General features: G+C 42.9%; 1 protein-coding gene across 1 annotated transcript in view; it reads left to right on the top strand.

Annotated features, from left to right (window-relative positions):
* Positions 1-5,370: 5,370 nt before the first annotated feature.
* col28a1a (collagen, type XXVIII, alpha 1a) overlaps positions 5,371-25,548 on the top strand; it is a gene marked incomplete at both ends in the record, with an annotated part of 45,582 nt that continues 25,404 nt past the window's right edge. Inside the window, 9 exons of the mRNA XM_084312417.1 lie at positions 5,371-5,494; positions 8,256-8,821; positions 9,371-9,391; positions 12,006-12,065; positions 13,235-13,288; positions 13,393-13,437; positions 13,572-13,598; positions 13,861-13,905; positions 14,030-14,074. Of these exons, the coding sequence (XP_084168543.1) occupies positions 5,371-5,494; positions 8,256-8,821; positions 9,371-9,391; positions 12,006-12,065; positions 13,235-13,288; positions 13,393-13,437; positions 13,572-13,598; positions 13,861-13,905; positions 14,030-14,074 (987 nt within the window). The remainder of the gene's footprint in view (positions 5,495-8,255; positions 8,822-9,370; positions 9,392-12,005; positions 12,066-13,234; positions 13,289-13,392; positions 13,438-13,571; positions 13,599-13,860; positions 13,906-14,029; positions 14,075-25,548) is intronic.

Genomic DNA, 25,548 nt, shown 5'->3' with positions numbered 1-25,548 from the left:
CGTACACAGGTATATGATAAGAACTTCTCCACAATAACACGGTTTCCACACAAATACTTGTTTAGAATATTTATTACATCAAAAGGGTATTATTACATTACTTTAATTGCGCTTATAAGGCAAATAGAATGTGCATAGGCAAATCAATAATGAATATTAGTAATTATCTATGGTACTCAGGAGAGATACTGGAGATACTGAAAGGGGGGTACTACCGGTTGTAAGCCAGCAGGGGGAGGCAATGCTCTATACAAAGTCAAGGGTCCACGGAGGCGATATCACCCCTGTGTCAGCGGGGAAAGCAGCAGCTGTAATCCTAGGGTGCGCGCCGCAGATGAAGCCGTGGAGTCTCTGCTCCGACAGAGACGGGCTCGAGTGATGTCCTCACGGGCCTGTGTAGATCCCACAGTAGCAGCGGGGTAGGCGGTTCTCTGCTCCAGCAGCCACAGTCAAAAGCAATAATCCTGCCGGAAGGTGGCTCTGCTGGCGCCGATGTAGATATCCTCCGTGGTGCGCGGTGGTCCACGGTTGAACGTGACGTTACTATCCTATTAGCACGCGGCAATAAGTGCTCTATGTAGACGCACAATTACTCGGGTCTTTGACTCGTAATGAAGGCTTTTACTAGTAAATAGCGAACGATACGTTAAACAAACGTAGTAGGATAGACACGACTCTATTTGAGGCAATACGAGCCCTGCTGTACCGCACGTTGCGTAGTGGGTAAGGCTTTACTTGGTAACTGAACCAGACTGAACTGAAGGCGAACTGAAAAGGAAGTTCTGTATTCGCTGGTCATATTTATACGTACGGTGGACAAATAGTGCCGCTCTGCTTTCGGTAGCCGTATTCATGGGCAGAAGCGGGCATGTTAAGACAAGTCATGTCGGTAGCTTTCAAGTCAGCTCTAGGGGGTAAGTCACTGGCGCCTAGGGGATCGCTTCCAATAGGAGAACGAATATTATGGTCTGTCCTGTACCAGGTAAAGGGATATTCCGTGTATATGTACAAAGAATATACAAGGGATATCAAACGATATACAAATATTATACATGGGATCTCAGGCAATAAATATATATATTCGGTTTAATCTGACCCTTTGTAACAAACGCTAATCTTTTGCATTCCCTGTGTTCACGAGGACGTTGTGTAACCGGCTGACCGCTCTTGATCATCCCTACCCCGACATTGACACTTAACTTGCTGCTCTGTTTGATTCTCCCTATCCTAACATTGACGCTTCATAGTGGGACAGGATACAGGTGCCGCCAGGGGCGCTGGTGGTCACGCTGGGCAGGGAGGCACAGGTGAAGAAGTACGGGCTCAGAGCGCGGTGCCAAGGGAGGGGCTTCCTCTTCATCGTTTTCCACAGAGGGAGGAAGACGTACTGGACTGGAGCTCTGGAGATTCAGCATGCAAGAGATAAACTCGGTTACACAACGGGTTATTCTAGAAGTATGCGATAGCTTAGCGTTTGGTTAATGCGGAAGAGACATTGTGAATGCACCCACGGACGAGCGCATGCCGAAGACCAGGTGGTAGATATTGTCCACCTTGCGTTAGCGGTGTATAGGCGTCATAGCAGGGGGGTTCACCACGACCCACAGCTTAGCTTTGTTTAGGCTAGCACCACAGTTTAGCCCGCGTGTCGGCCCACCTCTTCAGCCCAGCAGAGGACGTCACTACACTGCACGCTCCTCCAGCCCCTCCAAGCCGTTGCCCCAGCAGCTCACCTACCCAGCGTCTACCCCACCCCGCTGCCTGTATCGCGGGATCGCTTGACGGCCATCTTACCACCCGGATGGTTGGTGGTGAGAGCAGGCCCGCCATTTTGGATAAGTACAGCGACGCTTCGAGTGCTGAAACGTTATCTGTAGACAATTCACTGTGTGGCGCAGGCTCTCTAAGGGTGAAGATAAACGGTGCTTCGAACGAACGCTGGCAGCAGTGTCTAGGGGCGCCCCAGCCATTTATTGTTTTGGGGGAAAAGCCGGCTTTAGATAGGACTTTTATTTGCTAATGTGGGCCCACTGTTAATTTCTTTTGAGTGTAATGATAATGTGTGGTTCTTTATAAAATTCCCATTGAACTCCTTTACTCCTTACCTTGTGCTCACCTACCGCGAAGCGGAACAGTAGATAACTCTTAAAGGGAAGAGGTTCTTACTGTGTCTGTAATACAGAGTGAGAGCACTAGGTGCCCAGTGTGGGAATAGCTTCCCTCCATGTGTATTGTAGAGCGAGAGCACTAGGTGCCCAGTGTGGGAATAACTTTCCTAATTGAGTAATTCCTTTGTATTTTGAATCAGACTTCCAGTAAAGGAGACGTAAATGGGAGCACTGTGTGTGTGTCTTTAATGTGCAATTTGTCTAACCCTTTCCTCTCCGGGTAATGCTCATTATTGTTTAACCCTTTCCCCACCCCCTGCCTATAGTTTATTGTGAAAGGTCTCCACTCATCATTAAGGAAGAGTATTGCTTTGGGGAGCGAATATATCATCCATCTTACGGCCATCAGGTGTGGGAGGGCTCAGGAAGTATTGGGGGAAGTGTGGGGAGCTACTGCTGACCAGAGAAGGACCAGAGTACCATCCCTAGGTCAGTGAATCCTAGGCCTCATCCACTCCTGCTGCTCGACCTCCACTTCAACATTCCTGGCCTACAGTCGGGGATCCAGCTGGACTCAGCTCTGCTGCATTCTCGCTTCCAGGTGGCCGTGTACAACCACTCCCATAAAGCAGGGATAATCCACCCTGCTATACACATACTTTTACTTTAGATACGTAAGTACATTCAATAGCAAATACGTCTCTACTTTTGCTTAAGTATAATTTGAATGGAATACTCATTCATCTGGGTATTTCTACTTTTACTGAACTGTGTGTTGGATTATGGGGATATAATCCCCATGCATTCTAAAACCTATATGGACACATGTGTCTGTCATTCTGCCCTCAGATTTATTACTGGTGATATATGGCACTCACCACTGTGCTTTATGATGAAGTGGGTTGGTCTTCTCTGGCAGAGAGGCATAATGTTATGCTTATGTACAGTCTGAACTTGTTAAGTCTGCATTTTGCTTTGGTGCTCCAACTTCCTGGAATTATCTTCTTCAATTTAAACTGACGATTGATTCTTTATGGTAATTTTAGAGTCATGCTTTTAAATCTGCCTGGTATTCTCTGTACTTGTTTTGACAAAAAAAAAATATAAAAAAGAAAAATTATATCTGTCCATTTTGACATTGTAAATTGTTTGACTCTCCTGATCTTTTACAATCGTTTTTTTGTCTCTTACCTTTATATTCACCTGTTTTATTTATTTATCTTGATGTAAACGTGACACCGTTGAAAATGAGGGCAATCTCTATTTGTTTTTCGAGTGGGACATAAAGCTTTGATCAAAATGTTAAAGAGTATAGCCCCTCGGACCTGGAGGCATCATAATTACTCATTTCCTCTCCTCCTTCTTCGTACTTTCAATCCATCAGAAACTGACCTAGTTGCATGACAGTCTCTGTTCGTGTCTGACGTTATAAATAATTTTTTACTACACTCTCCCTGAATGAATGAATGAAAACTTTATTTAACAGATTGCAGAATGGGTACTTAATGGTACCTAACTGTAAGTTAATTATTCGCCATTTTTTCCACATAAAAAGAAGAGCTGAGAGCCTTGTGATTAATGTGCGTTAAAACACGAAAAGACTCCCAAGCAATTAAGAAGTCATACTAAGTCATAAATCACTAAGTAATGGGGTTGTGTAAAGTAAACGCAACAAGGAGCACGGGCTATATCAATATGACACTTGGCTCAATGATAGTCAACTATGTTGTAATTCACAGTTTGAAAGTGAAGTTGTAAAGTGCCATAAAAACGCCTATACTTTTGCATAATGATGGATTGATGCTGGTCTAATTTCCTACTAGACGCGATGTGTATTATTGCCACTGGCTGCTCCGACAGGGATTCTGCCACTCCGTTTACCCCAGAGAAAGTGATATAGTACACATTTGACACAGCCAACATAAATTGGAAAAAACGACTTTCTTGACTTGATTCTTGACTTGCAGTAAAACGTTGTCGATGAGCATCGTGCATGATGGCGGTTATTGAGCGCATCACCGTTTAGCGCGTCCTTTTAGAAGAGCGCGCGGTCCGCTCTGATTGGAGCGCAGCCTCCTCGAGCAGGTTTGATCCCGGATTTGACCAACGGAGCCGCGCGTCTCTCTCTCGTAGTGAAACTCAGCTATATAGGAATATAAGAAGCGGGTCTTCTGGATTATGCAATTCAAAGCCATTTGACGGACTAATCAGCGATTGTTTATTTTTACGAGGTGAGGCTTGATTCAATCAATACAATTAATTTGCATTAATTAATTCGTGTGAATATGATATAGCCTACCCTGCTGTGTAGCATTGTTAATGTGGAAACAGCCCAGACCTTTTTATTTGTATTTGTTATGCTATTTATACAGCATATAGCATTATGCACTATAATGTTAGCCGCGTTTAACCTGTTTTGATTTCTTCAATAATGACGGAAAGATGTTCACCTCATAAATATTGTCCAACCTGCACAGTGAGCTGTTCCCTGGTAATGATATGATATAAACTATTATTATAATTATTATTATTATTATTATTATTATTATTATTATTATTATTATTATTATTATTATTATTATTATTATTGCAGGACATATTGGGTTGAGAGGCTATGCTTTGCACCAAAAAAGTGCATAAACGTTTGTGTAATTTATGATTATATATATACATAGGTATGTGCTTATTACACACTATACTGACTAAGAACACATGGGGAAATGTATAGGCTCTGTTCATGTTGAAGTGTTAATGTGGCTTAAACTAATTCGACTTAGACTAATGGGTGTCAAATACATACAGCCTATATAGCAGCAAAGCATCAATCAAGATCAAATAAGCTAAGAAGTGATGCTGTGGCCTCACTGTAACTGTCCATGACAGTCAAGCCAAGTCGGACTGCAGCTCTGACAGAAGGGACCGCAAGCATGCAGAATGTAGATATACTGTACTGTCAGTGTGTTGATGGATGCTCTAAGTTCAACTGGTTGAGTTCAATCATAGGCAGTTATTAGGGTATTGTCTCCCCCTTGCGTTGGTGGGGACTAATAGCAGCCTGTGGTATTCAGGAGTGGACAAGTGATGGATGCTGCATCTCAGTGCCAGGGACAGATGATTTACTAACTCTGTGGGCTGTAAGGAGAGTAAAGACTAAGACGATATTAAGCCTGATTCTATTCTGTTTGGTTCTATTCTGTTATATTCTCTGCCCTTGTGCTAGTTTTCCAGACTTGAGTAGTCAGACAAAAAGAAAAGAGGGACGATGCGATGTGCTGTGGAACTCTGGCTCCTGCTCTTGGGACTGTCGGTCTCGGCTGCAGGCCAGGGCAGGAGGCGCAAGGGACAGAGAGACGACAACCAGGTCCTCCTCCTGAATGAAGAAAAAAGTAAGTGAGTCTACTTTTTACAGCCGGGTCCGTGAACCACAGCGATGGTGTAGGTGTATGGCCTCTGACTCTAGAAGGCATTTATTGCACCCTTGGGTTCATTGGGAGAGTAAAATTGTTTCTATTTCACTAATATACATGTTTTCATTTATACTCTTCCAACTATCCCAAGTGTGCAAGTCAAGAGGTTGTCACCTTTTTATATTGTCAGGGGTGGAAAGCAACTATAAGTATTTGAACTCAAGTACTGTACTTAAGTACACTTTTATTTCAGTATTTTCATTTTAGGGAACCTTGTACCTTTACTCCACTACATTTCAAAGGCAATATTGTACTTTTTACACTGCATTCATCTGAACCCATTGGTTAGATTTTGCATAGAAAACATGGCAAACATTTATGAAGATTATGTGCTTTCAAATTTGAAACCATAGGACGTAATCAGAGCATAACTGGACCACATACCACTTTAACATAACCTTTGGAGGTCTACTTTTACTTAAGTGGACATTTGAATGGAGGACTTTTGCTTTTACCAGAGTACTATTTTATCTGCGTCTTTTTTATATTTAATTTTTTTATTATTTTTTAAACATACACATAAACATAAACATAACAACATAAAATTAGATATACAAGCATTCATTAACAGTACACATCCAATGAAATCACCATTTAAATAAATGTATTATACGCGATATACACCTAATACTTGCTATCTAATACCCTACACACATATGCTCTCGCTCGCTCCCCCCCCGGACCCCCACTTGGATAATCCATCCATTATCATTCGCTCCTAACCAGGCACTACAATTCATATGCTAGCTTTTATTCTCTCCACCACTTCTAACCACATTGCAATTTTGGATTCACTGACACCTAAAATTCTTGCTGTAGATATTTCTAGATAAATCACATCGAGATATGTAAGAATCCAAACCTTCCGGCACATTTTTTCCGGTTGAAACCATCGTGATGTTATCAGCTTTTTAGCCGCTGTGATACTAGATAAAACTCATCTCTTTAGCTGTATAGGGACTGCAAAAACATCATTCAACAGCAATACAGAGGGGTGTACAGGTATATTCAGAATTAAGAAATTTGATAATTGCTGGGACACTTCTTTCCAGAATATCTTAACTGGTGGGCAATCCCAGTACATGTGCATAAATGTACCCTCATCCCCATTTGTACATACTGTAAGGAGCATCTGGAGTCTTGTTTAAGTCCCATTCTGTTCAATCTTATAGGAGTCAGGTATGTCCTATGAATATAGTTAAGATTGATTTGTTGATGGTCCGGGTTACGTGACGCAAGTCGAACGTTTGCCCAGGCTTCTTGCCAATCAAAATTTATTTCCATGTCTGGTATATCCCTCCTCCAGACTGAGTCTAGGTGGAGGATTCCATACGAGGACATTAGTAATTGATGATAAAAATCTGATACAAAACCTCTCGATGTCTCTCTTTCATAGAAGAATTTGTGGTATCTGTGGTGTTCAATTGGTATCCTTAATGGGACTCCATGAGCCTTCAAACATAACAATAACTGTGCATAAAAATAATATGTGGAACTGGTGAGATACATTTTTTTATGTATTTCTTCATATCTACAAAAACCCCGTTTGTTGAAAACATCTCCTAATGTGTGTATGCCCTGCTTTTCCCATTTAGGGTATCTTATAGGTCGTTTTCCAATCAGGAGTGCATTGTTATTGAATAGGGGAGTATGATTATGCCATTTATGTGGGTTAGAATATTTTTTGTGTGTTTCACGCCATATCCGGATCGCATGAGTAATAATGGGTCCAAATTTCAATTCGCATTGCTTAATTGATAATTTGGTGTATACTATGTCCTGCAGTCTATGTGGTGCTACTATATTTACTTCTAAATTTCTCCAGGATACTGATGCTTGGGGATCAAACCAGGTTGTCAGTGGTCTTAAAGTGTACGCCTTAAAATAGTGGTAAAAATCTGGAAATGCCATACCGCCGTCGGCTTTGTTTCTCTGTGCGGTGGATCTTTTTATACGTGGTGGTTTGTTATTCCAAATAAATTTGTATGCGGTAGAGTGTAATTTTTTCCAGTAACCATCTGGAGGGGGTAACGGTAGCATAATCTGCGTCTTTCTACTTTTACTTAAAGGAACACTGCAACATTTTGGGAAATTAGCTTACCGTCTTCTCCAGAGAGAGAGACAAGAAGATAGATACCAGTTTCCTCTCTGTGCGTTCACTAGAAAGCTATCTGGCTGCATGTTAGCCTAGTTTAGCACAATGAATGGAAGCGGACATGACCGGTTAGCCTAGGCATTGTCCAACTAACACCTCTCCCGAAGGCTAACCGGTCATGTCCGCTTCCATTCCTTGTGCTAAGCTAGGCTAACATGCAGCCAGATAGCTTTCTACTGAACGCACAGAGAGGAAACTGGTATCTATCTTCTTGTCTCTCTCTGGAGAAGAGGATACGCTAATTTCCCAAAATGTTGGCGTGTTCTTTTAAGTAAAGGAACTGTGTACCTCTTCCACCACTGTATACTTTTAGTACCCATGCTGCATGCCCTGGCCTTCTGGCAAAGTAGAGTTGAGAGTTTTCTCGTCCACACTATGGCTCTGCCCCAAAATAGTACAATAAAATAATAAGTCATGCAATTCTTAGAGACCTGCTGTGCCACCTTGTCATTTACATGACCCTGTTCACCATTACTGTATAGGCTACTGCTGTATATAAAGCCTAACAGTGTCCCTCCTTCCCAGTCCTGATCTGCCCGGTGGAGATCATGTTCATCGTGGACAGTTCGGAGAAGGCCAAGCTGCAGCTGTTTGAAAGGCAGAAGGACTTTGTCCTGCGGGTCAGCACGCGCCTCATGCAGCTGCAGTCGCTGGGCTGGCGCCTGCGGGTCCGCCTGGCCGCCCTGCAGTACAGCAGCACCGTGTCCGTGGAGCACAACTTCAGAGACTGGCAGGACGTGGACGTCTTCCAGAGCCGCGTGGCCTCCATGGCGTACATCGGCCACGGCACCTACTCGGCTTACGCCATCACCAACGCCACGCAGGTGTTCAACCACGAGACTTCCCCCAGCAGCCTGAGGATGGCGCTGCTCTTCACAGACGGAGTGGACCACCCGCGCAGCCCCAGTGCCATCACGGCCGCGGCTGATGCCAAAAACCAAAACATCAAGCTGTTTGCCATCGGACTGTCCGGCTTGCCCAGGGACGGTCCCACCAATGCCAGGCTGCGCTCCATTGCCAGCGCCCCGCCACAGCAGTACGTCCTCAGCCTCACTGACCGTCAGCTGGACGACAAAATCTTCAGGGAAATGGTCAGTGAACGCACATCTGCATTGTTTTTAAGATGCCAAGTTTGAAGTGCCTCTATGACCGGCAATGTCACTAACTAACTCACTCAGACAGTTAGACATTCACGGATAGCTACTCAGCCCCTAGTGGTCATCACATGCAATGCATTTAGTGTAGGACCCGTTTCGATAGATTTTGATACATACTGTATTTGGATCTTGTGTCTCCAATGCTGCTGGGAATGTTGCCTGTCTATATTACACATAATAATACCTAGTATGTTTTCTTACTCCAAGAGGAAGAGTTTGGTGATTGTTGACACTCATGACACAGCAACCAAACCTTCCATGAGATGAAATATTTATTTTTCTTTCTTTCTTTCTTTCTTTCTTTCTTTCTTTCTTTCTTTCTTTCTTTCTTTCTTTCTTTCTTTCTTTCTTTCTTTCTTTCTTTCTTTCTTTCTTTCTTTCTTTCTTTCTTTCTTTCTTTCTTTCTTTCTTTCTTTCTTTCTTTCTTTCTTTCTTTCTTTCTTTCTTTCTTTCTTTCTTTCTTTCTTTCTTTCTTTCTTACAGAACGCAATTGTCAACACAGGGGTAAGTACTTATTTATCTTATCTAACCTATATTTAAACAGGAAGTCCACCAATATTAAAGGGATAATCCTCCCATTTTAGATTAAGAAGCTTATTGGATTTGTCACAAACTGAATCATTTGATTCCATCTGTATTTGCAATAGTGTTTTTGTTTTCAGATATCTCAAATAGAATGATTAGCATTTATTAGTGATGGTAGTGGAAGTCAATGGGTTTTTATTTCTTCTCTGTGCTTCTATAGCATATATCAATGTGATGTATATGCACCAGAGAGAAAACCCTCCAATCGCGGATGGAAAATCTGGGTCTGCTCCATAGACAAAGAATGGGGCTCTGACACCAAATTAGTTTATAATTCTGGTTCAGACCTTCCAGCAACCCTATAATATAATTCTCATTTGGGTGTAAGAGCTCACACAAACATTCTATGGCCTCACAAAGTCAGAGCCCATTGACCAGACCTAGATTTTACATCCCAGTGACAACACCCATTGGAGTGTTCTCTCTCTGATTTCTAGCTTTAGGGGAGAGTTGTGCATGTTCACAAATACTGACTGAGCTGTACTGGGGCACAGGAAGAACATGAATTCTTAAAATGGCCAAGAAAGCAACATCAAGACAAACACAAAGGTTGCAGACAAACAACATACAGCAATGTGCATTAGCAAAATCACTAGAAGGTCACTATGAGCACTCAAAATGTCCAACAGTAGTCCAATAAGATGAAGAGCTTGAACAAGCGCAGACAGCTCCTTATCAAGTATGCCTGAATATCCCTCATAGGCATCTCTATTTCACCAAGAGAGAGCAGTACTTTCAGTTAGTGGAGTCTAGGTCATAGGTCTTCCTATTTTAGGTTCACCTGATTTAATTGTGTAATAAAGCATGTATAACCTCAACCATGTATTGCAAAATTAAGTGATATACACATATTGTTCTTTCCAGGACAAGACAACCTGGCCTATCAGAATATCTATGAATATCTATGCTACAGTTATATCATATAACCAAAAAAAACGAAACAGAAATGTAATATCATAGAACCTTTAAAAGAAAGACACAGAACAATAATGGCTCCAGAAATGTGTTCTCAGTAGGGAAAGAAGTAATATTTTATCCAACACATATAAAAAACGATTTACATTTCTTCAAGATACATAGTAAATCATATTCATTTTATAAAGGCTCCAAAAAGTCACTGCTCTTCCTGACTGGATTACAGAGCTTCTGTAAGGGCTAGGATCACACCAGCTGGATTACAGAGTTTCTGTAAAGGAAGGGCTATGATCATGATCACACCACATGGCTCATTACTTTGCATTAGTTGTGTGGCTAACTAGCTGGAGCTGTGGGTATGAACAACAGGGCTGGTACAGACTAGAGTGTGGCCCCATTACTTTACATTAGTTGTGTGGCTAACTAGCAGGAGCTGTGGGTATTAACAATAGCATGGATTGTGCTGAGAAAGGACTTTACCGACGGACAACATCATTGGTAAGTAGGAAATAGGGCATTAAGTACAAACGTCTGAATGTACCCTTAAAGCCTGTTGTCTGTTTGACTAGGGTGGGGACAGAGTACCCTGCATAAAAAACCTTTTTCACTTTTCACTTAAGGACAGAAAGTTGATGCAATTCCACTGTGATTGTAAGCAGTTATTTCCACCAAATTTAGGGGAAATCTATGTTCTACCCAGATGGTCTTGTCAATGGAATTTGACCAGCAACTAAATCTGCTAAAGTAGGCAAAGGCAGGACATGGAACCTGATTGTACAAGACACTATGATTCTGAGGGCTTTAACAGCCAGCATTAACTAAATGTATTTAACCTTCATTTAGATTCAAATAAATTTTTTAAGAGATACTGTAAATAGTTACATATATTTTCAGACACAACATAACTCACATCGAGACTACAATCAAGCTAAAAGTGCAATACAACAAAAATGTAGCGGAGAAATACACGCATATTATCAATTTAAAACATTTGCGGTTATCAATACATTCCATAGACTTTACAATGGCTTTAAATGCAGTGAGAGTCACTAGGTCCTGGAGGTGAAGCTCATTCTGCAGGCTATTCCAGGCAGAGGGTGCAGAAAACATAAAAGCTGTCTCAAGCCCAACTCAGTCCCAGTCACAAGCACAGTGTCCTGAAACCATACGAACCGATACATAACAGGGGAGTCTACCTAGAATGCCCTTATAGATAAATATACCAGTGACCTAACAGAGCAGGCCAATTGACTTTGGAGTACAATATATAGCGATGTGTGAGGGCTCTTCAGTTTGTAACTCCAAAGCTCCATGATACACAGTATCTGACATATGAAGACATCACCAGAATTCATCTGACATCAAGAGAAAGACATTTACTCTTGCGCTGTGTAATATGCTCTATGCTATTGTTCCATCAAGATCCATCCATTTGTATCCTACATTTCAGTCCATTTCTATATATTTTATATATATATATATATATATATATATATATATATATATATATATATATATATATATATATATATATATATATATATATATATTTCCCCCCAGTGCCATATATTATACAGAATTGTACATTTATACATCTTCTTTCTGCCATCTGTTTCAGTGTCCACAACCCAAATCCTGTCTGTGTGACAAAGGGGAGAGGGGTACCCCTGGAAGCCCAGTGAGTATAATATCATCTTCATTCAACTGTGTCGAACCTTATCTTGCTTTGGCATACGGCAAGTCAAAACAATGGTATCAATCGCACACACACAGTGTGCTATACTGCCTTACAAAGGAAAGATTGCAGTGACTTGAGTGTAATGAAACTGAGGAATATACTTTTAAATACATTTATTTTTTGGTTTTGTCATTACTGGAAATATGGCTCTCTAGGATTTGGTAATTAGGGACTCATTTATAAGGTAACACAAAACAAGGCAGAGGTGAAATCAAATGATAACCAGGCCTGCAATCCATGGACGAAGTCTCTCGAGCCAAAAAAAAATCGGATTCTAGCAGCAAATAACCTAGTGGAATAACTACTAGAATTCCACAGATTTTTGACCCCCCCCCCCAAACACAAACAGAATATGAGAGAATAAAAGTCTGCAGATATAGGTTTGGGCTTGGTAACAAAAGGGTTTTTACCAAATTGTCAGTCACTACTCATTGCCTTTGTCGAGCAGTATAGTTATCTCTAGCTTCGCAGTCTACATAACAGCATGTTTGTCCATTATGGGCCTCAGCTCCCATGTCCCCCCAGTGTTGTGTCTGACAGGCCCAGGTTGACAGTGGGTTTACTCAGCCCCACAGAGGCCCAGTAATCCTCAGACTGGGGTGTGTTATTGCTGGCAGCCGAGCAGCTGGACAACCAGCGATTCTCCCAGCTTCGCCGCTCCCCTGCTCCAGTCCCTCGAACGCTGCAGGTGCATCTGGGCCCCTGTCCACTCACAAGTGTCAAGGGGAGTCACATCAAAGCGCAGGAAGTGCTTTCCCACACTGCAATTGTAACAGGCGTGCGGGAGGGCCCTGCCGAAGAGGGGGGGGGGGCATGTTTTCACAAGCAGCCCTATTGACGGGAGGCTCTTGGAGGGAAGCAAAGGTCAAGGACGGGAGATTAGACGTGGGCAAACACGCGCAGAGCGAGATGAGGGCTGAGCCCGCTGCACTGGAGGTGGCGGTTTACATTGCGCAGGGGTTACAGACGGGTCACTCGCGGGATGACCTAGCTCACCTTTTGCTTATACACACACACACACGAGAAACAAAACTAGAAAGAGGCCCCCTGAATAATCTCATTCTGTACAATCCCCCCCCCCACCCTTTTCTTTCCCCCCTCTCGCCCAGGGGAAAATAGGCGAGCCAGGATCCGACGGCGTTCCAGGTCCAAAGGGATCTCGTGTAAGTTTCCATTGTAGCGCAATAATCCATCGTTGGTGGCAAACAGAATCAGAGAGGAACGTGTTTTGACAGCAGTGTTTTGTGCCTGGTCTCGATCACTGTAGGCGGAACCTGGTATCAATGGACGCCCAGGAATGGAGGGCCTTGAGGTAATCAACCAAGTATTCGTTCTAGTGTAATTACATTCGGGAAGCAAAATGGCCCACTTGAAAACAACCCATAGTAATTATTTGATACAAGGATTCCATAATGTAATGGGACTAACATTTCTTCCTTCGTTTAGGGCCGAACTGGTAGCAGGGGAGAGAAGGTAAGTAATCATTGAATATGGTCTTATTTGATGCATCCCTACATAATTCAATCAATACAATCAATCAATAAAAGAAATAAAAAGAAATGATTAATTATCAATGAGGTACTGTAACTATAGTTCCATATTTGTCCACACACTTTCAAATGCTGCAAAGACAAAAGACAAAGACATTTACCTGGGAAAGACACCGTCGGTTGACTGAGTCATTCTCCTGCACAGTCAGGCTTCATCTACTTTCTCTACTTTCTCTGATTTCTAGGGAGAACGAGGGGAGTGCGGCGCCCCTGGTGTGAAAGGAGAGCAAGTAGGTATTACCTGATGAACTGTTCAATAACCTGCTGCCTGGATCTGACTGGTGGCGGTGTGACCTGCTCGATGAATGACTGATGAGATAAATAATATTGCATCATATCGATGTCTTCCTACAGGGCTCAGATGGACTTTCAGGCTCGAGGGGACCCCGAGGAGAGCTGGTGAGCTTTTCTTTTTTGCTTAAAGGGTCCCTCTGATCTTGATACTTAAGGTCAAGACTGTCTGTGTGTGGTTTATTTTTCTCAATATATGAGTTCCTGAGTGGGAGATGGAGTGATGATGATGATGATGATAATAATGATGATATGGATGATGCTATGGATGATGATGATCAATGATATGGATGATGGTGATGATGAGGATGATCGACAATCAATGATATGGTGGATGATGATGATGATGATGAGGATGATGACAACAATGACAATAATAACGCAACATGAGCCTTGTTGCATGTTTAAAAATAAAACAAACTGACAGACATTATAGGCTTGTATTCAATCAAATTGGTGGTGGACCAAATTTTAAGATTGAATTCATCTTTATAAAAAAAAAAAAAAAAAAAAAGTGTGTGTGTCTGTGAAGAAATTATCAAGACCACACACACCTTTCGATTGAATTAAATACAAAAATAGTGTCTGATCATCATGATACCTGTGAATGAATGTGTGGTCAAAGTGAATGATTCCTGTGTCCCCCACATCCTGCACTTAAACAATCAGGGATGTTGGAGAAACACACTTCTCCTGCTCTGCACTTATGGAATGTGATCCAGGGATTAGGTCTTATCCAGCCGCCAGTGTAGTTCAGCCAAAGCTGGGAATCCAAGCCTGCGCTGTTTTGTCCCAGTCATGGAGCGGACTTTGTCCTGCAGGATTAGGGCTTCGGCACATGTTATCCATTCTGTCCCTCTCTCTTTTTCTATCTCTCCTCCTTAACCGCTTGTTGCCCCCTCCCGCGTTGGCATGACAACAGCGGCCGTCGTCTGAGTGTTATTATGGTTTGGAATGGGTCTTTTTCTGTCTCCAGTTCCCATGATGAGAGGTATTCCTTCAACATGGGGAGGACGATAGTTATCTCAACAGTTGAAGCCCCCCCCCCCACCAGTTCATAATACACTTTATTATTAAAGCAGATGCTGTGTTTTTGGATTTGAATATCTGTAGTAGATTGATTTGTTATTCGTATATAAAATAATTGTACACATTTTTGGTAACACTAACAACTACCCATTATAAATAGTTAATAGATGATTCACAAACTATTACTTAATGAGTTATTAATGAATTGTTGAATGTTAATAGATAGTTGGTTAACAATTTAAAACGATGCCTTATAAATAGCTTATAAATTAATGACTGGATTAACAACTTCCAGTACAACCCTCTCTGCTGCCAACTCCTCCTACTATTCTAGATATGTTGCCCAACATCCAACACATTATTAGAATAGTACATGTTAGGGCGACCGGGTAGCGCAGCGGACTAAGCGTCTGTCTACCACCGCAGAGACAGTGGGATCGAATCCAGCTGCCGCAGTGCCTCCGGCTTGGTCAGCCGTCCATACTGACACAATTGGCAGTGTTAGCGGGTGGGAAAGCCGGTGGGGTGGGTCCTGGTCATTGTAAACAGCGACTCCTACAGTTTGGTCGGAGCACCTGCACAGCGAGGGAAGGATCTGGGGGAGGTAGTGTGATCCTTCCACACGTTACACTCCCCCAGTGAGAGTCCGCGCTGCCGGGTGAAAAGAAGCGGTGGGCTGGCTACACATGTGTCGGAGGAAGCATGTGATAGTCTCCGCCCTCCCAGTCCGACGGTAGGAGGGGGGTAAGTGCGCAACGACCAGGAAGGGGATTGGGAATTGGCATAACGACTAACATTGGGATGGGAGAAAAACGAAAAAAGGAGGAGGGGAAAAGATAATAAAAATAAAAAGAAAATAGTACATGTTAGTAAATGAGGAATAGTAGCAACTTTAGAATAACATCCCAGGTCTACTCATAAACATGGTCTTTTTAAATATAGTAACTGGACTTTTACAAATCAGTTGATTTGTAAATGATAAATTATATAAATATATGGGCGGCTGGGTAGCGCAGCGGACTAAGCGCTCGCCTACCACCGCAGAGACACTGGGTTCGAATCCAGCTGTCAGCGGTACCTCCGGCTTGGTCAGTCGTCCCTACTAACACAATTGGCAGTGTTAGTGGGTGGGAAGCCGGTGGGGTATGTATCCTGGACCTGGTCGTTGTAAACCGCTGGTCGGCCTGCTCAGCAGGGAAGGGATCTAGGGGAGGTAGTGTGATCCTCCCACGCGTTACACTCCCCAGTGAGAGTCCTCGCTGTCAGGTGAAAAGAAGCGGCTGGCTGACTCCACATGTGAATCGAGGAGACATGTGATAGTCTTCAACCCTCCCTAGGCCGGCAAGTGGGGGGAAAATGCGCGCAACGACCAGGAAGGGAATTGGCATAATGACTAAATTGGGATGGGAGAAAAATGCGGAAAAAAGGGGGAGAAAAAATAGATAAAAAAAAAATATGTATATAAATATATGACATAATATATGGCCTTAATATAATGAACTAAGCTTTATTAATCATTAAGCTTTAAATGATTTGTTACTAATTTCTTTAACATTTATTAATTTGTGTTTAGACTAGGCCAGCTGTAGGTGGGTGGTGTTGATTTTGGTGGCAAAAAGGAGCAGGGAGGGTGCTGGGTGGTTGTATTAGGTGGCTGAGAGAAGAGGGCTCTGGTGCTGGGTGGCTGTAGTAGGTGCTGACAAGAGGGTTCTGGTGCTGGGTGGCTGTAGTAGGTGTCTGACTAGAGAAGAGGGCTCTGGTGCTGGGTGGCTGTAGTAGGTGGCTGACTAGAGAAGAGGGCTCTGGTGCTGGGTGGCTGTAGTAGGTGCTGACAAGAGGGCTCTGGTGCTGGGTGGCTGTAGTAGGTGCTGACAAGAGGGCTCTTGTGCTGGGTGACTGTAGTAGGTGGCTGACTAGAGAAGAGGGCTTTGGTGCTGGGTGGCTGTAGTAGGTAGCTGACTAGAGCAGAGGGCTCTGGTGTTGGCTTTTCCACTATTTATGGTAAATGGTAAATGGCTGCATTTTTATATAGCGCTTTTATCCAAAGCGCTTTACAATTTGTTACTCACATTTTACCCATTCACTAACACATTCACACACCGACAGCGGAGGCAACCATGCAAGGTGCCGACCTGCTCATCGGGAGCAATTAGGGGTTAAGTGTCTTGCTCAAGGACACATCAACACGCTGCCCGGGAGGAGCGGGAATCAAACCGGGAACCTCCGGATTGCCAGACGACTGCTCTACCTCCCGAACCACTGTCGCCCCATGATGTTAGAATAGTAGGAGGAGTTGGCAGCAGATAGGGTTTAGTTACTATTTGTTAACAGAATTCGGCTATAGGGCGACAATAATGTGGTTATTACTCACATGGCAGAGCAGTTACACTACAGGTCTTCTCTCACTGAGAGACTGGGGGAAAGAGAGAATGGGAGGAGACATCTGTATTTATACTCACCACATGGTGGTGTACCTGTGTGGCTCCGCCTAGAGCGCCCTCTAGTGGAAACAGTTATATATGCAGTTAGACAGTTACTGGTGGAAACAGTTATGCAGTTAGACAGTTACTAACAATCCTACACAGAACCTCTGACCTCAACACTCCCACTTAGGTTTGTATTAGCATACTGGATAACTTATTTGAAAAACATTTTACAAAGGAAATTATATAATCCAAAACATTAACAGGGGGTGACAGTCAATATTTTCACATTAAACATGACCCTTGCAAATCCCTTCAATTTTAATTTGGAACAGGTTTCCTCATAGTGTCTGCTACCCTGTCGTCCGTTGGACAGTAAACCAGTGTCATCCTTTCTTCCCTGATGACAGATCTGATGAGATGATATTTTCTATATTGACAGGTTTACATCTATGTTGACACACTGGGTTCCTAGCCATCACAAACAACATCACAAACAACAAGGTTGCCCTCATAAACAACAGTGTCCATCATTTTTAACTGATGTTGACAAAATGCCCCTCATCTTCAAAAACCACCTTGTCTGGTATAGAGAGTACATTCCAATTACCTATTACATATTAAACAATATACTCGTAATCTTATCTCGATCACTTCTAACAGTTGTTCTGGATAAATACACTCATGTATGGTCAGAGCTAGAGCCGTATATTCGGCTTCACTAGTTGATAGTACCATTGTGGGCTGCTTCTTTGTTTTCCCACGAAACCAGTGAGCTGTCTGTATTCAAACTCACACAATATCCTGTACCTTTAAGACAGTGGTGCCCAACCAGTCGATCGCGGGCTGATTTCAAGTAGATCTTGATTAATAAAATCCGATAATCCTTTTTTTTTTTTTTTGCAAAATCAACTCTGCCTCTCTTTGTTAACTACAACAAGCACTGCTGTTTGCTATTTAAGATGAGGTCGGACTCGGCACTGACAGATTTGTGTTCATTATGCTGCTTTTATAAAGCCTCAAATGACGGCTTACAATATTTCATGAAAGCAAAGTGTTTTGTTTGTCTATGATTTAAAAAGGTTTAAACTTTACAGCACTGACAAAGTTGAACAAAGTGCTGTACAAGTGCATATTGAATGGGTATTACTAATACTATTAATACTAGCCGAGAGTAGGTCAAATTTTGGCTGGTAGCTCTCGGCTAGGTGGTAAATTAAAAAGTAGATCTTGGTTCAAAAAAGGTTGGGCACCCCTGCTTTAAGATAACAAAAAAAACATGTTTGGCTGTAATCCAAATGCTCCTCTATGGGGTCAGCCAAATGCTGTGACAATCCACTCTCTACAAACCATTGGTCAGGGCGGGTACACATTGTTAAATAAATGAGGCTACCCACAGCATCTCTATACATTTCCAGTTTCTGAGCATCCTCCTGATAGTTGATCACATGGTGTTTCCCTTGATTTACATTCTTACATGTCTAAACGTTTCAGGGTCTTTCCCACATAGTTACATCATTGAGAACATGGTAAGTCATCCACCTTTGTATTTAAACATGGGATCCATTTTTGTATTTAAACATGGTAAGTCATCTACCTCTGTACTTAAACATGGAATTAAACAATCATCCACCTCTGTACTTAAACCTGGGATTAATCATCCACCTCTTGCCTTTAAAGGGGAGATGAAGCATTGAACAATGTGATCCTAGTTTGTTTGTTGTGTACTGAAGTCACCTAGGGTCTATGTTCTGGTTCTGATGTGATCAGAACCAATACTCTGCGTTGTGAATTGTCTGTCCTAAAAGCCCTGGTACTTTCAAAAGACCATACTGGCCTTGTTCGACGGCAGCTAAGCAGGAGAAATGAAGGAGAAGTTGTCTCAAATCTGGTTTTAATTCAAAGTTAAAAGTGTAATCACAATGGTTCTGGTTCAATTAAAATAAAGAACGCTATAATATTTAAGGTACCGAAGCACTATGCCGCTTGCCCTCAATATTATACTAAGAAAGCAGATTAAAAGTATGATAGTTGTTGAATTGTCTTTGTTCTCTGTTGATAACAAAGACCGTGTTCTCAGTTCCAAAAGCTTGTTCTCCCTGTTCTCCTCTGCTCGCGCCGTCCTCTGTGTGAAAAGGTGGGTGGTGTGTTCCTGTGTTGGTTCCGTTTTCAGTGTGTCTCCACAGTCACAACACCCCCCTTTTTATCAAGGAGCCGGGAGTGTCTGCGTGATGTCACAGGAGTGACGTCAAGCCGATGTTTTCCTCCAATCACGGGCTCCCTGAGTTTGAATTTGAAAGAAGGGCCGTCCCCTGGAGCCCACTTTGTTTCCAATCAAAGAATAGTTTTACTGTCTAAATTTACTTTACAGTTCTGTTTCACAATTCAAGATGTGTATATTCGAATTGAGATTGATTTCATAAACACAGAGATATCATTTTTGAATAGTTTCTCTTGATGCTAAATGAGAATCACAGTAGTTTTACCATTAAGCCCACTTCTATAGTTTTCTAATCATCTTCTTTTAACTTAAATCCATATCTATTTTATACAGTTATTATTCAGCACTTTTAGTATTTTCCAATGTAGTTTCAGAAGTGGCTTAATTTCAAACTCTGTGATTCTTATTCATAAACATGGCATATTTCATATCATTAGATTCAGAATTATTACCACAATATAACAGGATCATTTGCAGTTCACTCGGGGCATGAGATAACGGCTTCATGTGATGTGGTCATGCCATTATTTTAGCTGTGTGGCCCACACCCATTGTAAACAATCTCTGTGTAAGGAAACCTGTTGTCTCTTCACATTCCAAGCTGCTTCCCCCACATCCTGTATAAACAGATTATGTTGTAATCCTGTATCTAGTTCCTCCTAGTAACCAGCTGTCCCCACATGTCGTGCCACAGGGCCAGTTTAACAGATAACACAGGATATGTGACTCTTGACCTATTGTCTGCAGCTGTTGCCAACACTTTGTATGCAAATTCACCTCTTGTTGTGAGCACAAGGTCTCTGTAAACACACACACTCTATGAGCTAAGTCACCCTAGTCAAATCAGGTTTAAACTATATTTGATTGCCAATTGTTACACTTTGACTGTTTCTATAAGACTAGAACACATGATTTTGATTAGTTACTGAATTCCTTAACCCAAGGTAACAGACATCCTTTTCTCTTATCTTTTTGAACACTAGTTTCAGGCAGAATGTAGATCTATGGTTACCAAATACTACTGCAGTACCTTGTGTAAGACAGGGTCCTATAATAAAATGTGAAATCCTGCTTATTTGTCTGAAAAATCAAATATAATTTCCCTGTTTTCACCATGGGCGGCACCATTTTAGATGATGACGTCACGGTGTTGGTTTGGTGTATACACTGCTGGTTAGCTGCCTATAGTAAACATTGTCGGGGTTGATTGTCGGGTCAGTCAGTAAATAAAATTTTGCCTACCAAACAATGGGACCGCGGTGGTTCTTTTTGTATTGCTCCTGGCTGTTCAAACTAATTTTACCGTGTGAAAGAGAGAGGAAAGTTGGTTCATTTCCACAAACTACCAGTGAAAAAAACAGTGTTGTTGGCACGTTGGCTGGCTGCACTCAGGCGGCGCGATCAGCCTGTTGGACAGGGAATGAAGATCTGCAGCGAACACTTCATTGCCTCGGATTATGTTGTTGGGGGTGGGAGGTTTGTCCAGAAGACCACTAATCAGCTGAAGCCCGATGCGGTTCCCTCGGTTTTCGACAGACAGACCGGCGCAGGCAGTTCAGCGTCGCGGAGGGGAGCATGTCTATGTTCCCCGGGTCCTATGTTCCCCGGGTTCTATGTTCCCCGCTTTGATTGATTGATTGAAAATCTTAGACCACCAGCCCTGATTCCAAACTCTAACCTTAACCAGTTCGAAAGAGGGCCTAAGCTTAACCAGTTTGAAACAAGGCGGACATTAATAATTAATAAAATAATAAAAATTAATAAAATGTTCAATCTATTAATCAATCAAGAGGGGAACATAGGACCCGGGGAACATAGGACCCGGGGAACATAGGGATGATCCCTCGCGGAGCATTTAGCCTGCTGGCTACCTAGCTCCAGTTCAACCAGCGTCGCGGGGCATTTAGCTACCTGGCTACCTAGCTCCAGTTCAACCAGCGTCGCGGAGAATTTAGCTACCTGGCTACCTAGCTCCAGTTCAACCAGCGTCGCGGGGCATTTAGCCTGCTGGCTACCTAGCTACGGTTCAGCTAACTAGCTACATGCAGCATTTAGCGAGCTGGGTTAGCCGGCTAGTTGGCTTTGAATCCCGGCTAGGTAGCCAGGTAGCTAAATTCCCCACGACGCTGGTTGAACTGGAGCTAGGTAGCCAGGTAGCTAAATGCCCTGCGACGCTGGTTGAACTGGAGCTAGGTAGCCAGGTAGCTAAATGCCCCGCGACGCTGGTTGAACTGGAGCTAGGTAGCCAGGTAGCTAAATGCTCTGCGATGCTGGTTGAACTGGAGCTAGGTAGCCAGGTAGCTAAATGCCCCGCGACACTGGTTGAACTGGAGCTAGGTAGCCAGCAGGCTAAATGCTCCGTGACGCTGAACTGCCTGCGCCGGTCTGTCTGTCGAAGACCGAGGGAACCGCATCAGGCTTCAGCTGATTAGTGGTCTTCTGGACAAACCTCCCACCCCCAACAACATAATCCGAGGCAATGAAGTGTTCGCTGCAGATCTTCATTCCCTGTCCAACAGGCTGATCGCGCCGCCTGAGTGCAGCCAGCCAACGTGCCAACAACACTGTTTTTTTTACTTGTAGTTTGTGGAAATGAACCAACTTTCCTCTCTCTTTCACACTGTAAATTTAGTTTGAACAGCCAGGAGCAATACAAAAAGAACCACCGCGGTCCCGTTGTTTGGTAGGCAACATTTTATTTACTGACTGACCCGACAATCCATGTTTACTATAGGCAGCTAACCAGCAGTGTATACACCAAACCAACACCGTGACGTCAGCAACAAAATGGCGGCGCACATGTTCATAAATGCTACATAAATGGACATAACAAATCGTTTTTTCTTAGAAACTCCTTATTTTTATAACGTGATTTTTTCTGTGGTTTAACTAAATACTAATTTGATGCTATGGCTATGTTTATATCGCTATGCTTCATCTCCCCTTTAAGCAGTGTAGCCACCCTCCTTCATTATTTAAACATGGAGTACCCTCCTTCAGCATTTAAGAATTTGCTACGAACCACACTTTGTATTTGTCGTGGCCTTCAATACCCTCCTGGATTGAATACACCCATTTTCCTCCCACTGTCTGTCTGCCCTCTGGTAACTTGGTTGAATACACCCATTTCCCTCCCACTGTCTGTCTGCCCTCTTTCGGGGGACAATGTGACCTCTTTAACGGTCGGGGTTACCCCACTGACTATCCTGTAGTAGTAATCAACGGGGGTAGGTGTACTGTCCTCCTCGTTACTCCCTTTCCGGGCATAGTCTGTCAGATACTTTGGGGGTTTGTGTTCCCTTGAGGGATACCTCCCACTGCTTGGGGCACTTGACGTCACCCTCGGGTGCTCCTCGTCATTGCCCTCTGGGGGTCGCTGACTGTCTGCCTGCACGACCGTACTAAGTACACTGGGTTGATGTGTCTCTGTTTCTACACACCTTACTCTGGAGTCCAGCTCTGGCTCCTCTGTCTGTGTCTCGCTCTCACCTGTTGCCTTCGTGACAAACTCGACTAACATGTGTTTCTGCACTCTCCCGTTACCGGGATGATAAACTAGGAAAGCGGGGCTTCCCTTGTCGTGTCCTACGAAAAATCCTTTTACCCCTCTGGACTTGGGCTTTCCCCTGTCCTGCAGGTACGCATAACACACTGATCCAAATCGGTGCATTCTGGCTAGATTACACTTCTTTCCTGTCAGTGCTGTATACGGGGTGGTGCCAGAGTGCTTATTAAAGCACCTGTTTCTGGTGTAAGTGGCTTCTTGCACCGCATAATGCCATAGGCTCTTAGGTAAGTTACTATCTGCTAGCTTACTCCTAGCCATTTCGAAAAGGTTATGCCATTCCCTCTCTGCCACCCCATTCTGGTGTGGGGGATATGGACGTGACGTCTTGTGTCTTATCTTATACCTTCTCAACAGTGATTGGAACTCTCTGTTTGTGAACTCGGTTTCGTTGTCGGACCTCAAGCATCCTACGTTACCATAATGTGCTACGTCTGCCAGGAATCTCTCCGTGGCCTGGGGCGTGTCACTCTTTGCTTTGAGAAAGTAAACAAACACTGCCCCTGTGCACACATCTGTAAAAGACAGTACATATCCAAAACCTCCTATGGACTCGTTGCTTACTGGGCCGGCTAGGTCCATGTCAACTAATGCAAGTGGTACCCTTACTCTGTCTGTGGGATTTCTGTATCTCGGTTGAGTAAACTTCCCCGTTTTGCACTCTGCACAATTTGTCAGGTCTACGCTTTTCTCCTTCAATGTGCATGCCTTCTGACACTACTTGCAGTTTCAGTAAATCCTCGTAATTACAATGACCCATAAGCTTGTGCCATTTCTGAATATCATGGCTGGCCGCCACGCTACACATATCATTATTATCATTACACTTGTCGTTGTCATTACACTCCGTTTGCAGATAATATACTCTCTGGTACATCTTTATGTCAAACCTTGTACCGTCAGGTTCTACAAGAACATTTTTACCTTCATCGAAGAATACCTTGGCACCGCCTGCAGTAGCAGCTATTACAGAGAATAGTCCTTGTGGGAACGATGGTACGTAGAGAGCGTTCTTTAATGTCACCGTACGCCGGCGCCCCTTATCTTTATCTTTATTACGGATCCCCATTAGTCATCACCGCAGCAACAACTAGTCTTCCTGGGGTCCACACACAACAAAAAACAGTACATACATACATAACATTATAGTAGCATACATTTAAAAATATATTCCAATATTCCTACATATAAAAATATAAAAATATTTCCAAATAGCATTACAGTACACAAACAGAGTATCAGATCACAGAAAATACAATAAAAGGGATTAAACTCTCAGACAGTCATATCTTTACAGTGTAAACTACAGTATCTGTGTTTTTCTTTAATGTAAACTAATTTCTTTTTCTCTCAATGCTCTTTTCAAATTATTTTTAAAACTTATCTTACTGGTTATCTGAGTAAGATGTACTGGCAGTTTATTCCAATATGACATGGCTCTATATAACACAGTTTTCTTTGCTGCATTGGTTTTTGGTAGTAGCAGTGTGAACGTTTCCCTACAGGCATGCCTAGTATTATACTTATGTCGATCATGTGTACATGTTAGCTGTGAATACAAACAGATAGGTTCTCTTGAGATATATATATTCCTCATGAACAAGATCAGGCTGCAATCCAGTCTGTCTTCCACCTTCAACCACAACAGCTTGGTATGCATCCCCTCCACACTTTCTCATTGAGCAGTTCAGGGCCAGACGGGCCGCTCTGTTCTGAGTGAGCTGGATCTTATTGAGCTCTTGTCTTGAGGCATTAGACCAGACAGCTGGACAGTAGTCAAGGTGAGAAAGAACTAATGACTGTATCACTTGCTTCAATATCAGATCGGCTAGAAAATACCTACACCTTCTGATAATTGAAATACCTCTGCTCATTTTGGCAACCACATTGTTGGTGTGAGTTGACCATGAGAGTGTTCCATCAAGTGTGACACCCAACAGCTTTGCCTCTCTAACTTGCTCAATAGCTGTTCCGTCTAAAGATATACTTAGCTTCACGTCTTTTCTTATAGTATGCTTGGATCCCAATATTAGGCTCTTGGTTTTTGAGATGTTTAACTTCAGCCTGTTTTCAGACACCCAAGTGGACACTAAGTTCAAATCTCTCTGAAGGACTTCATTAAGCTCTTCTGTCTTGTCTGATGATGCATACATTGTAGTATCATCGGCGTACATAACCATACATGTATTTTCTAATACCCATGGCAAATCATTTGTAAAAATGGAGTAGAAGAGGGGCCCCAGGCAGCTTCCCTGTGGAATTCCACACTGTAGGGATTTAAAGTTGGACAGGGTACCATTAAACACAACACATTGATGTCTGTTACATAGATAGCTTTTTATCC

The sequence above is a fragment of the Notolepis coatsorum genome (assembly GCF_963971535.1).
Source record: "Notolepis coatsorum genome assembly, chromosome: 4".
In the NCBI taxonomy this organism is placed as follows: Eukaryota; Metazoa; Chordata; class Actinopteri; order Aulopiformes; family Paralepididae; genus Notolepis; species Notolepis coatsorum.
This window is presented reverse-complemented; position numbering and strand designations above follow the sequence as displayed.